Source organism: Schistocerca piceifrons, chromosome X (assembly GCF_021461385.2).
Source record: "Schistocerca piceifrons isolate TAMUIC-IGC-003096 chromosome X, iqSchPice1.1, whole genome shotgun sequence".
Classification (NCBI taxonomy): Eukaryota; Metazoa; Arthropoda; class Insecta; order Orthoptera; family Acrididae; genus Schistocerca; species Schistocerca piceifrons.
This window is the reverse complement of record NC_060149.1, coordinates 467,286,580-467,298,777: the sequence shown is the minus strand read 5'-3', so window position 1 is coordinate 467,298,777 and position 12,198 is coordinate 467,286,580. Positions and strand designations below refer to the sequence as shown.

General features: G+C 45.9%; 1 protein-coding gene across 1 annotated transcript in view; it reads right to left on the bottom strand.

Moving 5' to 3' along the window:
• Nucleotides 1-262, bottom strand: part of LOC124721645 — a 504,773-nt gene extending 504,511 nt beyond the window's left edge. Inside the window, exon 1 of the mRNA XM_047246708.1 lies at nucleotides 187-262. Coding sequence (XP_047102664.1) covers nucleotides 187-246 — 60 coding nt within the window. The 5' untranslated portion in view covers nucleotides 247-262. The remainder of the gene's footprint in view (nucleotides 1-186) is intronic.
• Between the last annotated feature and the right edge of the window lie 11,936 nt (nucleotides 263-12,198).

The following is a 12,198-nucleotide window of genomic DNA, read 5'->3' as shown; positions in this document are numbered from 1 at the left end:
GAAAAAGTGGGCGGTCACTTAATGATACGCCACAAAACATCCCGTCGGAAACATAAACACTTCGCTGTAAATATCAATGAAACTGGCTGCAAAAAGTTTTACAGCTTTCTCGATAACGAAAGCGAATCATCAAGTTTGAGGGCGGTTTGGTGACAGAAACTTGGAAGCGTACGCTGCGCAACTCACCAGCAGCAGGGGCAGCGGCACGAGCCACGACAGCGCTGGCGGGAGCAACAAGCGACACATCCTCGCGGCGCGGCGGTCGCCTGGCAACTGAAGCACGAGTCTGCGCGTCAGCCGGTCCCCCCACCACAGCCGCCTGGCCACGGCGTGTCGCTGCGCGCCCCACTAAAGAGCTGGCGGCTGGTCACTGGCCGTCGCCCGCTGTCTGGCGCTACCCCAGCTCACCCCGGCCGACAAGGGGCTCAACCTGCCCTCATTAGGGTAGTTCCGGGAAGGACCACCTACCGCAGAAAGCTACCGGCGCACTTAGGATACAATAGGAGGTCCATGCTGTAGAGATTAGTAAACCTACACGACATGCCATTTATCATGTATGCTAGCTTTACAGGCCTACATCTACTCCTGTGGTCTGGAAGGAACTGTTACGGCGTGACTGACTGTGTATGGCATACAAGAACCGTCCCCTCTACTCATTCGCGGGTGGTACGGGCGACAGTAATGGGTCAGTACTTCGTCTCAACAGTCGTTTGGTTATCTTTAATCTTTTACTGAGTCTATGAAATAACACGTGCCGTCAACATACAGGGTGTCCGGGCCAGAGGCATTCACAAAAAATCCTTACAATCAAAGAACGTGACTTTTATGTTGGTGGGTAAATACCCAATCGATAAAGACAGTCTCCAAGATGTGATCCTCATCAGCTCATGAACTTCGCTGAGTCGCATGGCGTACATCTCCCAGTAAAAGGGCACACCTATCTCGATATCAGTTGTTTACAGAACGAGGGTTCAGACTCTGGTAGATTTGAGCCAATGCGTCTACGCCACAGGTTTACCTGTCATGCTTACGAAAACGTGGCGAAAAGTGGACTATTGTTTCGACGTGTGTCGAGCTATGTACCAACACGCATAAACATGTTTCATCTCTTGTGTACAATGTTGAACAAATTAAATTACAAACCTCAATTGGTACTGAAATAAAAACAAATGTTTTTGTATAGGGGAGACCGGGGCGGAACGGAACACCTAATGTTTGCAGCAAAGTTTGAGGGTTTCAGTGAAAGAGCAAAATTTTTAGAAAAATTAGGACCCCTTCAACCAAACATTTTTGTAATAAAATTTGCAAATGAAGATAGTATATTTCCTTTACTATATCAATAACCTAAGTAACTGCACGGGGCAGAATGTACTCGGTTGTTTATTATTTATTTATTTATTTAGTTTCGATGACACATCTAACAAGGAAACTGGGCTACATCGTCTTCAGTACCTATGTCAGCACACAAGTTATGAGCCCACTGCTTGCACCGCTACCTGGAACTTAAATCAGGATGGCGAGCCAGAAATCCAAGGACCCAATTTCTCCAGCCATTTTCGTTTCGTTGTGGAACGAGTACGACCATCCGTTCTGCGAGTTAAATCGCTAATCTGCGCAGTTCTTTCGTAGTCATACCAAAACGTCGCTTTTGCAGATCATTAAGATATCTGACAAGTTCTAACTCTTGCTCCTTATTGAAAAGAAACATGTTTTCCACAGGTTTTGTCAGTTGTTAGAAGAGGATTGTTCTTTTTCATTTTTAAGTGTCGACAAATTGTTTCGATGCTTTTTCGTGGGTCATCGCTTTATTAACAACCGATTAAACAGTTTGTTTCATAATTTTCGTGGATAAGTTTTGTCTCTCCGTTTTCCGCACGTAATGACGCACCATTTCCAAACGAAAAAGGCAAACCATGAGGTAGAATTCGTCAAAAGAAGAATAAACGGCGACCATCGAGGAACAGACTATACCAGAAAACCATTTCGCTCCAAAGGCTTATCTATTGAGAACATATTCAGAAGCCATTGTAAATAATATTTTTTCAAAGCTTCACCCTCCATTGCCGGTGGTGAACTGGAGCCGTGCCCGCGGCCGCAGACTATATGTACCTGGCGCGCCAACGTCCGAGGGCTTCTCCGCGGTCATTTCCGGTGCGGTTCTCCTCTTGCTACCTGCGACGGTCGTTCACTGCAGTACGGGAAGCCAGGATCCGTTTACCTTAAGGCTTTCCTCTTTCTTGTTGAAACTGTTCGCGTGTTTTTGTATTTCTACAGCTTCTCTAAACAAGCGCGTGTGATAGTGCTTCTCTACAGCCAGAACTTCCGTGTCGGCGAATTTTATTACGTGGTCCGTCTCATTCAGTGCGTGCTCTGCCACGGCCGATTTCTCCACCTGCCTCAACCTGCAATGTCGCTTATCTTCTTTGATCCTGGTGTTAATGGATCGTCCAGTCATTCCGACATAAACTTTTCCGCATGTGCATGGTATACGGTATATTCCCGACATTGCAAGTGGGTCTCTTTTCTCCTTCGCCGATCTAAGACACTCTTTGATCTTCCTTGTCGGTTTGAAAATCGTCTTTACGCCATGTTTGCGCAATATACGGCCGATTCTGTCCGTCACTCTGGGAATGTATGGCAGAAAGGCCGTACCCGATATTTCTTCTTCTGGTTCCTTACTTCGCCGAGTGTTTGGCTCTGTTACACTTCTAATGTAATTTGTGGAGTACCCATTGCTCCTCAGAACAGTTTCCAGGTGTTGCATTTCTCGTTTGAGGTGTTGCGGCTCACATATTCGTCCTGCTCTCGTTAAGAGCGTACTAATCATGCCTCTTTTCTGGCTCGGGTGGTGGTTTGACAGTTTGTGCAGGTATCGGTCCGTGTGTGTCGGTTTTCGATACACGCTGTGTCCCAAGTTTTCGCCGTCCCTTGTGATCAGCACATCTAGAAATGGCAGTTCCTTGTCTTTTTCTACTTCCATGGTAAATGTTATGTTGGCATGGAGGCTGTTCAAGTGCCTTAGGAAGTCACCGAGCTGTTCTTCACCATGGCTCCACACCACGACAGTATCATCGACGTACCTGTACCACACCTTAGGTTGCCGAGTCCAGTGCCTGTGCTTCGAATTGTTCCATGAAGAAGTTGGCCACCACTGGACTGAGAGGACTAACCATGGCGACGCCTTCCAGCTGTTCGTAGAAATCACCATTCCACGTGAAATAGCTCGTGGTGAGACATGCATGGAAGAGCTTTTTGATGTCTTGCGGGAACATGGAACCGATATGCTCCAGAGCGTCACTGAGTGGCACTTTCGTAAATAACGAAACAACATCAAAGCTGACCAGTATGTCGTTTGGTGCAAGTTTCAGTTCCTTCAGCTTCTCAATGAAATGTCCTGAGTCCTTAATGTATGTGTCGGTCTTCCCCACGTGTGGCTGGAGCAGAGAGGCCAAGTGTTTTGCCAGTTTATACGTTGGTGAGCCAGGAGTGCTAACGATCGGTCTCAGTGGAACGTTGTTCTTATGGATCTTGGGTAATCCATACAGCCGAGGTGGTAGGGCTTCTGTGTTGCGCAGGTTTCTCAGTATGTCCGCTGGCAGAGAAGACGCCTTGATTAATCGATTCGTATTCCGAGTGATACGCTGCGTCGGGTCTGCACTTAGTTTTCGGTACGTCGTCGGATCTAATAGGTCTCGGATCTTTGCTCATAATCTTCGGTCTTCATTACGACGGTCGCATTCCCCTTATCGGCAGGCAGTACCAATATACTCTTGTCGGCGTTAAGATTCTTAATGGCTTGTACCTCTTCTTTCTTCAGGTTGCAAGCTGGTGGTTTTGCTCGGCGCAGTATCTTGGCTGTTTCAGTGCGTATTTCCTCTGCCCTTGCACATGGAAGGGTCCGAATGGCTGCTTCGGTGTTGGCAATGATGTCCTCCATAGGTATAGTTCTCGGGACGATAGCGAAATTCCCTCCTTTTTGAAGAACAGACACTTCCTCTTCGGTCAATTGTCGTTCAGTGAGGTTGACCACTGTGTGTGACATGTCGGGAACCGCCTTGTCGGTCTGCTTCCGGCATCTTTCAAACTTTTTCTTCTGCCGCTCGGTGCAGCGCTCGAGTTCGTTCTGCATGCTCCTGTGAGTGATGCTGTCGATCTTGTCCCAGTCGTCTCGATGCATTCTGCTACTTAGTTGATAGAAAATGTCCAGAAGTTCCTGATCCGTTCTTGCCAAGTCTCTCCGTGTTGTATGAATTCGCTCACGAAGAAAAGCTCGTTCCATTCTGTCGTAGATACGATGTGCTTGGGCGGTGGTGAATAGGCGCTTACATCTCAAGAACTTCGGTGTAGCACATTCATCTCGGCATCGTGACAGAAAGACGAGAGAGGACATCAGTCGCGCTTTCTTCTTCCGTCGTTGGTCCAGGCGTCGGTACAATCTGCAAATCTCCTCCCCGTAGAGGCGTAATACAAAACTGTTAAGGCTTTCGTGGCCACTTGTTGACAAACTGCCTATTGGCTTCTGTCTCGGGTTCTTCGGCCGACGTTCATCTAACGATTTTTCTGACGTTTCGCCAGCACGAGTGGCTGGCATTGTCAAAGCTTCACCCTCCATTGCCGGTGGTGAACTGAAGCCGAGCTCGCGGCCGCAGACTATATGTACCTGGCGCGCCAACGTCCGAGGGCTTCCCCGCGGTCATTTCCGGTGCGGTTCTCCTCTTGCTACTTGCGACGGTCGTTCGCTGCAGTACGGGAAGCCAGGATCCGTTTACCTTAAGGCTTTCCTCTTTCTTGTTGAAACTGTTCGCGTGTTTTTGTATTTCTACAGCTTCTCTAAACAAGCGCGCGTGATAGTGCTTCTCTGCAACCAGAACTTCCGTGTCGGCAAATTTTATTACGTGGTCGGTCTCATTCAGTGCGTGCTCTGCCACGGCCGATTTCTCCACCTGTCCCAACCTGCAATGTCGCTTATCTTCTTTGATCCTGGTGTTAATGGATCGTCCAGTCATTCCGACATAAACTTTTCCGCATGTGCATGGTATACGGTATATTCCCGACATTGCAAGTGGGTCTCTTTTCTCCTTCGCCGATCTAAGACACTCTTTGATCTTCCTTGTCGGTTTGAAAATCGTCTTTACGCCATGTTTGCACCTAAGGTGTGGTACAGGCGTGTCGTTGATACTTTCGTGGTGTGGAGCAATGGTGAAGAACAGCTCGGTGACTTCCTAAGGCACTTGAACAGCCTCCATGCCAACATAACATTTACCATGGAAGTAGAAAAAGACAAGGAACTGCCATTTCTAGATGTGCTGGTCACAAGGGACGGCGAAAACTTGGGACACAGCGTGTATCGAAAACCGACACACACGGACCGATACCTGCACAAACTGTCAAACCACCACCCGAGCCAGAAAAGAGGCATGATTAGTACGCTCGTAACGAGAGCAGGACGAATATGTGAGCCGCAACACCTCAAACGAGAAATGCAACACCTGGAAACTGTTCTGAGGAGCAATGGGTACTCCACAAATTACATTAGAAGTGTAACAGAGCCGAACACTCGGCGAAGTAAGGAACCAGAAGAAGAAATATCGGGTACGGCCTATCTGCCATACATTCCCAGACGGACAGAATCGGCCGTATATTGCTCAAACATGGCGTAAAGACGATTTTCAAACCGACAAGGAAGATCAAAGAGTGTCTTAGATCGGCGAAGGAGAAAAGAGACCCACTTGCAATGTCAGGAATATACCGTATACCATGCACATGCGGAAAAGTTTATGTTGGAATGACTGGACGATCCATTAACACCACGATCAGAGAGCATAAGCGACGTTGCAGGTTGGGGCAGGTGGAGAAATCGGCCGTGGCAGAGCACGCACTGAATGAGACCGACCACGTAATAAAATTCGCCGACACGGAAGTTCTGGCTGTAGAGAAGCACTATCACACGCGCTTGTTTAGAGAAGCTGTAGAAATACAAAAACACGCGAACAGTTTCAACAAGAAAGAGGAAAGCCTTAAGGTAAACGGATCCTGGCTTCCCGTACTGCAGCGAACGACCGTCGCAGGTAGCAAGAGGAGAATCGCACCGGAAATGACCGCGAAGAAGCCCTCGGACGCTGGCGCGCCAGGTACGTATAGTCTGCAGCCGCGAGCTCGCCTCCAGTTCACCACCGGCAATGGAGGGTGAAGCTTTGACAATGCCAGCCACTCGTACTGGCGAAACGTCAGAAAAATCATTAGATGAACGTCGGCCGAAGAACCCGAGACAGAAGCCAATAGGCAGTTTGTCAACAAGTGGCCACGAAAGCCTTAACAATTTTGTAATATTTTTTCAGCTGCACTAGCTAAAAAAATGCTGTTATAGGTGGTATAAACGATAGTGAAAAAATATATGAAAGACTAACCTTAGTTGGAAGTTGGACTAAACGATAGTGAAGAAAAATATATGAAAGACTGGTTCAAATGGCTCTGAGCACTATGGGACTCAACTTCTGAGGTCATGAGTCCCCTAGAACTTAGAACTAGTTAAACCTAACTAACCTAAGGACATCACACACATCCATGCCCGAGGCAGGATTCGAACCTGCGACCGTAGCTATGAAAGACTGGCCTTAGTTGGAAGTTGTGTAGGAAGTTCTAATAGAATATCAAATTCGTTCACTTTTATAGGCAGACCACTCAACTTGCGTGCGACAGTAGTTGCAACTTTACTAAACGACAAGTGACATTGGTTAGTTAAACACTTTTCAGTCTAAGCGCAACCTTGCGCTTCTAAATTAAATAAAATGCTCGAGATCGTTCCGCCCCGGTAGTCCATTCTGTCCCTGTCTCCCCTACCTCTAGCCTGGACACCCTGCAGTCCATGAAGTATGACGTTATATGTTGCGTAAATGGTGTTCGTTATGTGTTTGTTTGTATGCTTTAAGTGGCAGATGTCAGTGGCAAGTTTTGTTTATAATGTGTCGTTTATTTCTTGTGGGTGATGATTTACATCGCATTGTTTACTTTACATATAAAGGTCTAGTGGAGATAGCGATCTGTTAAGGGAAATGATGTTTGGGATTGTATTGTATACGAGACTTACAAATGTTCTTTCGCAAGGCTGCAGCGTGGACCATAGGCAACATATAGACAGTTTGCGCTCTTATCTCTGTCTTGCTAAGGTCAGGAAGTAGAGTGATCTGAAGAAAAGACAATTACCAAAGCACTGTACATACACAGTAAGAATTAGATAATGTTGAGCCTGCAAGTTATATATTTTTATGTTTTACGTTTTGGTTTTATTTGTGTCTTTACTGTCATGTATTTTCAATAGTAATGCTTTTAATAAGTTGTTGTAAACAATGAAACAATTTCATAATTGTTATATACGTATATCTGTGGTGCACAATGTAAGTTAGTAACGAATCATCTTCGAGGCAAGGCACTATATCTTTACATCGTTATAATCTTTGGTTTGTTTGTGTTTCTGTGAGACAAATTAAGTTAAAAAGTACATTATTGACTAACTGCGAGGTTCTGTGTACTGGGACAGATTGTAAATAACAGTATCACTGCTTAAAATTTATTATCTTAGTACCATATTACCATAAAAAGTGCTTATTATACGTTCTTGTAGCAAATGAAACTACAACAACTGGCTACATCCAGCTAGCAAAAATGTAACAAAATATCGTTGTTCCATCTAAAGGTCAGAGCGTAAAATCTCAAACTGCGTCGTGGGATGAAATAAAATAACGACTGAAACAAATAATTGTTTTATTTAGACTTCTATTGTCATAAACAGTCTCAGTCCCTTACAAAAGTCCAACATGAAAGACATAAGTTTAAAGAAACCTTTACTGGAGATACAACAATTAAGACAAAAATAATGTGAACAGTATTACAGAAGTAATCTATAAATGGATGTCTCTATTAGGTAGCTGATCGAGATGTTAGTTTCAAGATACTGTCGTCATGTGCAATCTAAATCATCCGTGACCTAAGTGCTACAGTGTCAGATTGAACTATAGGGAAACTCGAGTTCTAGATTAAGTCGGAAGCTGATAGTTTGGATGTGAGTGGGCGTTTTTTACAGGCCTTCATTGCGCGTTCCACAGCTACAGTTACGTCCCTGTACTGACTTGCAGAATGACCTGCAGATGACTGATGAACTGTGCAGGCTCTGGCAGTTGACCCTGAACGTAAATAAATGTAAAATATTGCACATAAATAGAAAAAGAGTGCCACTGCTGTACAACTACATTATCGATGAGAAACTGCTGCAAGCAGTACCAACTGTAAAATATCTAGGAGTAACTATCCAGGCCGGCCGGAGTGGCCGAGCGGTTCCAGGCGCTACAGACTGGCACCGCGCGACCGCTACGGTCGCAGATTCGAATCCGGCCTCGGGCATAGATGTGTGTGATGACCTTAGGTTAGTTTTGTTTAAGTAGTTCTAAGTTCTAGGGGACTGATGACCTCAGAAATTAAGTCCCATAGCACTCAGAGCCATTTGAACCATTTAACTATCCAGAGTGGCCTTAAGTGGAATGACCACATAAAACAAATAGTAGGAAAAGCAGATGCTACACTGAGATTCATAGGAAGAATATTAAGAAATGTAACAGGCCCACGAAAGAAGTGGCTTATAAGGCGCTTGTTCGATCGATTCTTGAGTGTTGTTCGTCAATATGGGATCCTTACCAGGTATAACTGATAGAAGACATAGAGATAGACAGATACACACACACACACACACACACAGAGAGAGAGAGAGAGAGAGAGAGAGAGGAAACATCCAACGACGAGCGGCTCGTTTCGTCACGGGATCGTTTAGTCAGCGCGAGAGCGTTACCCGGATGCTCTACAAGCTCCATTGGTACAAGTTACAAGAGAGGCGTTGTGAATCATGGAGAGGTATGATATTGAAATATCGAGAGAGCACTTTCCGGGAAGAGTCGGGCAACACACTCGAATTACTTCCTCCCACGTACATCTCGCATAATGACTATGACTAGAAAATTCGAGAATTTAGAGCCAGTACAGAGAGTTACCGACAATCATTCTTCCCATGTGCCATTCGCGAGTGGAACAGGGTAGAGGGGATCCGTTACTAGTACCTGAAGTATCCTCCATCACACATCATGATGTGGCTGGCAGATTATGATGTAGATCAGAATCGCCATTTTCTCACTGTGGGCTGATATTTCCTAGTTTTGAAGTTGTTAAAACAAGAACATTCTTGGCCCTAAGGAGGTCTCGTTAGTTTTTCGATTTTATTTTGCTAATGTTTTCATGTTGCTAGTGACATCACTGTTTGTCGCTTCTTAAGGCTCGTATTTCCACCATGTTAATGTTGTCATCGGTCTTCTGACTATGTGAGTAGTACGTCAAAGATAGCCGTACTTCACCCTGCATTGTTGCCAAATTTATTCAAGATTACGGATCCAAAATGGCGGCCATAGATGTGGCAACATCGCAGTGATGTCATTGCGGAAAATTCAAATTTTGGTGGGAAAATAGGTCAATTGAGCCACCTCCACTAACCTAACCCCCCTCCCCCAACCTCTCACTCTCCTCTCCTCTCCTCCATCTGGATATTAGCAGGAAAAGGACTCAGTCTGTGCGGGGCTACTGGACAGGATGGACGTAAGTCTTTATTTTGCATGCACTGCTCACCTCCTTTTCTCTCCCCCATCAGGAAATTGGTGGGAAAAGGACTTGGGCTGTGCTGGGCTGCCAGATAGGATGGACAGAGGTATGCATTGTTCATTTAAGCAGTTTGAGTTGTCATATGCAGTAGCTCCATCCAGTGTGTTCACCATGCAGTCCAAAGTCCAACAGATCTAGTTCACAACACTGTGACCAGAGGGCACTGTCGGCCATCCATCTCCAACCTCCTGTGACATAATCCAAGATAGCGGTCGGGGAAATGGCGGGAAAATGACTCTGTGTCTAGCTGCTGGACTGGGAAGATGGACGTTATTGTTTACTGTGTTCAATGGATGACATGTCTGTGCTGCAGAAGAAGGAGTATATTAGCTGTAACCATTCATGTGATAACTGTGTCAATAGCAATGATATTTGGCAAAGATGAATACACTTCATGAAATAATGGAGATGCATGTGGATGGGGCTAAGTTATGCTTCACAACTCACAATGATAAATACGTGTGCTGTAACTGTAGATCATTCTATAAAAGTCCAGTCAGTCAGTCTTCTAAAGTGCAAGAGGCAAGACGTTCACCCACTCTTGCATGGGGCATCTTCCAATGGGAGCGGAGACTTGGGCAAAGAGTGTGCCAGCTCATGGCATGGCCATGTGGTAGCCACAGGGCCACATGCTAAGCTCTTTCTGTTAAGCTGTAAATACCTGCAGTCCTCCTCCTCCTTCCCATCCCTGGCACATGGATACCCTTTGACACTGAACACGAACTGCTTCAGGACTTATTACATCTGGCGTTGCGGACTATTGCCACATACAGGGTGTTACAAAAAGGTACGGTCAAACTTTCAGGAAACAGTCCTCACACACAAATAAAGAAAAGATGTTATGTGGAAATGTATCCGGAAACGCTTAATTTCCATGTTAGAGCTCATTTTAATTTCGTCAGTATGTACTGTACTTCCTCGATTCATCGCCAGTTGGCCCAATTGAAGGAAGGTAATGTTGACTTCGGGCTTGTGTTGTCATGCGACTCATTGCTCTACAGTACTAGCATCAAGCACATCAGTACGTAGCATCAACAGGTTAGCGTTAATCATGAACGTGGTTTTGCAATCAGTGCAATGTTTACAAATGCGGAGTTGGCAGATGCCCATTTGATGTATGGATTAGCACAGGGCAAAAGCCGTGGTGCGGTACGTTTGTATAGAGACAGATTTCCAGAACGAAGGTGTCCCGACAGGAAGACGTTCGAAGCAATTGATCGGCGTCTTAGGGAGCACGGAACATTCCAGCCTATGACTCGCGACTGGGGAAGACCTAGAACGACGAGGACACCTGCAATGGACGAGGCAATTCTTCGTGCAGTTGACGATAACCCTAATGTCAGCGTCAGAGAAGTTGCTGCTGTACAAGGTAACGTTGACCACGTCACTGTATGGAGAGTGCTACGGGAGAACCGGTTGTTTCCGTGCCATGTACAGCGTGTGCAGGCACTATCAGCAGCTGATTGGCTTCCACGGGTACACTTATGCGAATGGTTCATCCAACAATGTGTCAATCCTCATTTCAGTGCAAATGTTCTCTTTACGGATGAGGCTTCATTCCAACGTGATCAAATTGTAAATTTTCACAATCAACATGTGTGGGCTGACGAGAATCCGCACGCAATTGTGCAATCACGTCATCAACACAGATTTTCTGTGAACGTTTGGGTGTTACCAAAAAGTACCGCCAAACTTTCAGGAAACATTCCTCATACACAAAGAAAGAAAATATGTTTTGTGGACATGTGTCCGGAAACGCTTACATTCCATGTTAGAGCTCATTTTATTACTTCTCTTCAAATCACATTAATCATGGAATCGAAACACACAGCAACAGAACGTACCAGCGTGATTTCAAACGCTTTGTTACAGGAAATGTTCCAAATGTTCTCCGTTAGCGAGGATACCCTCCGTCGCATGGAATCCCTGATGCGCTGATGCAGCCCTGGAGAATGGCGTATTGTATCACAGCCGTCCACAATACGAGCACGAAGAGTCTCTACATTTGGTACCGGGGTTGCGTAGACAAGAGCTTTCAAATGCCCCGCGCAGTGGTTAAACACTGGACTCGCATTCGGGAGGACGACGGTTCAATCCCGCGTCCGGCCATCCTGATTTAGGTTTTCCGTGATTTCCCTAAATCACTCCAGGCAAATGCCGGGATGGTTCCTCTGAAAGGGCACGGCCGACTTCCTTCCCCATCCTTCCCTAATCCGATGAGACCGATGACCACACTGTCTGGTCTCCTTCCCCAAAAACAACCAACAATCAAATGCCCCCATAAATGAAAGTCGAGAGGGTTGAGGTCAGGAGAGCGTGGAGGCCATGGAATTGGTCCGCCTCTACCAATCCATCGGTCACCGAATCTGTTGTTGAGAAGCGTACGAACTCTTCGACTGAAATGTGCAGGAGCTCCATCGTGCATGAACCACATGTTGTGTCGTACTTGTAAAGGCACATGTTCTAGCAGCACAGGTAGAGTATCCCGTATGAAATCATGAT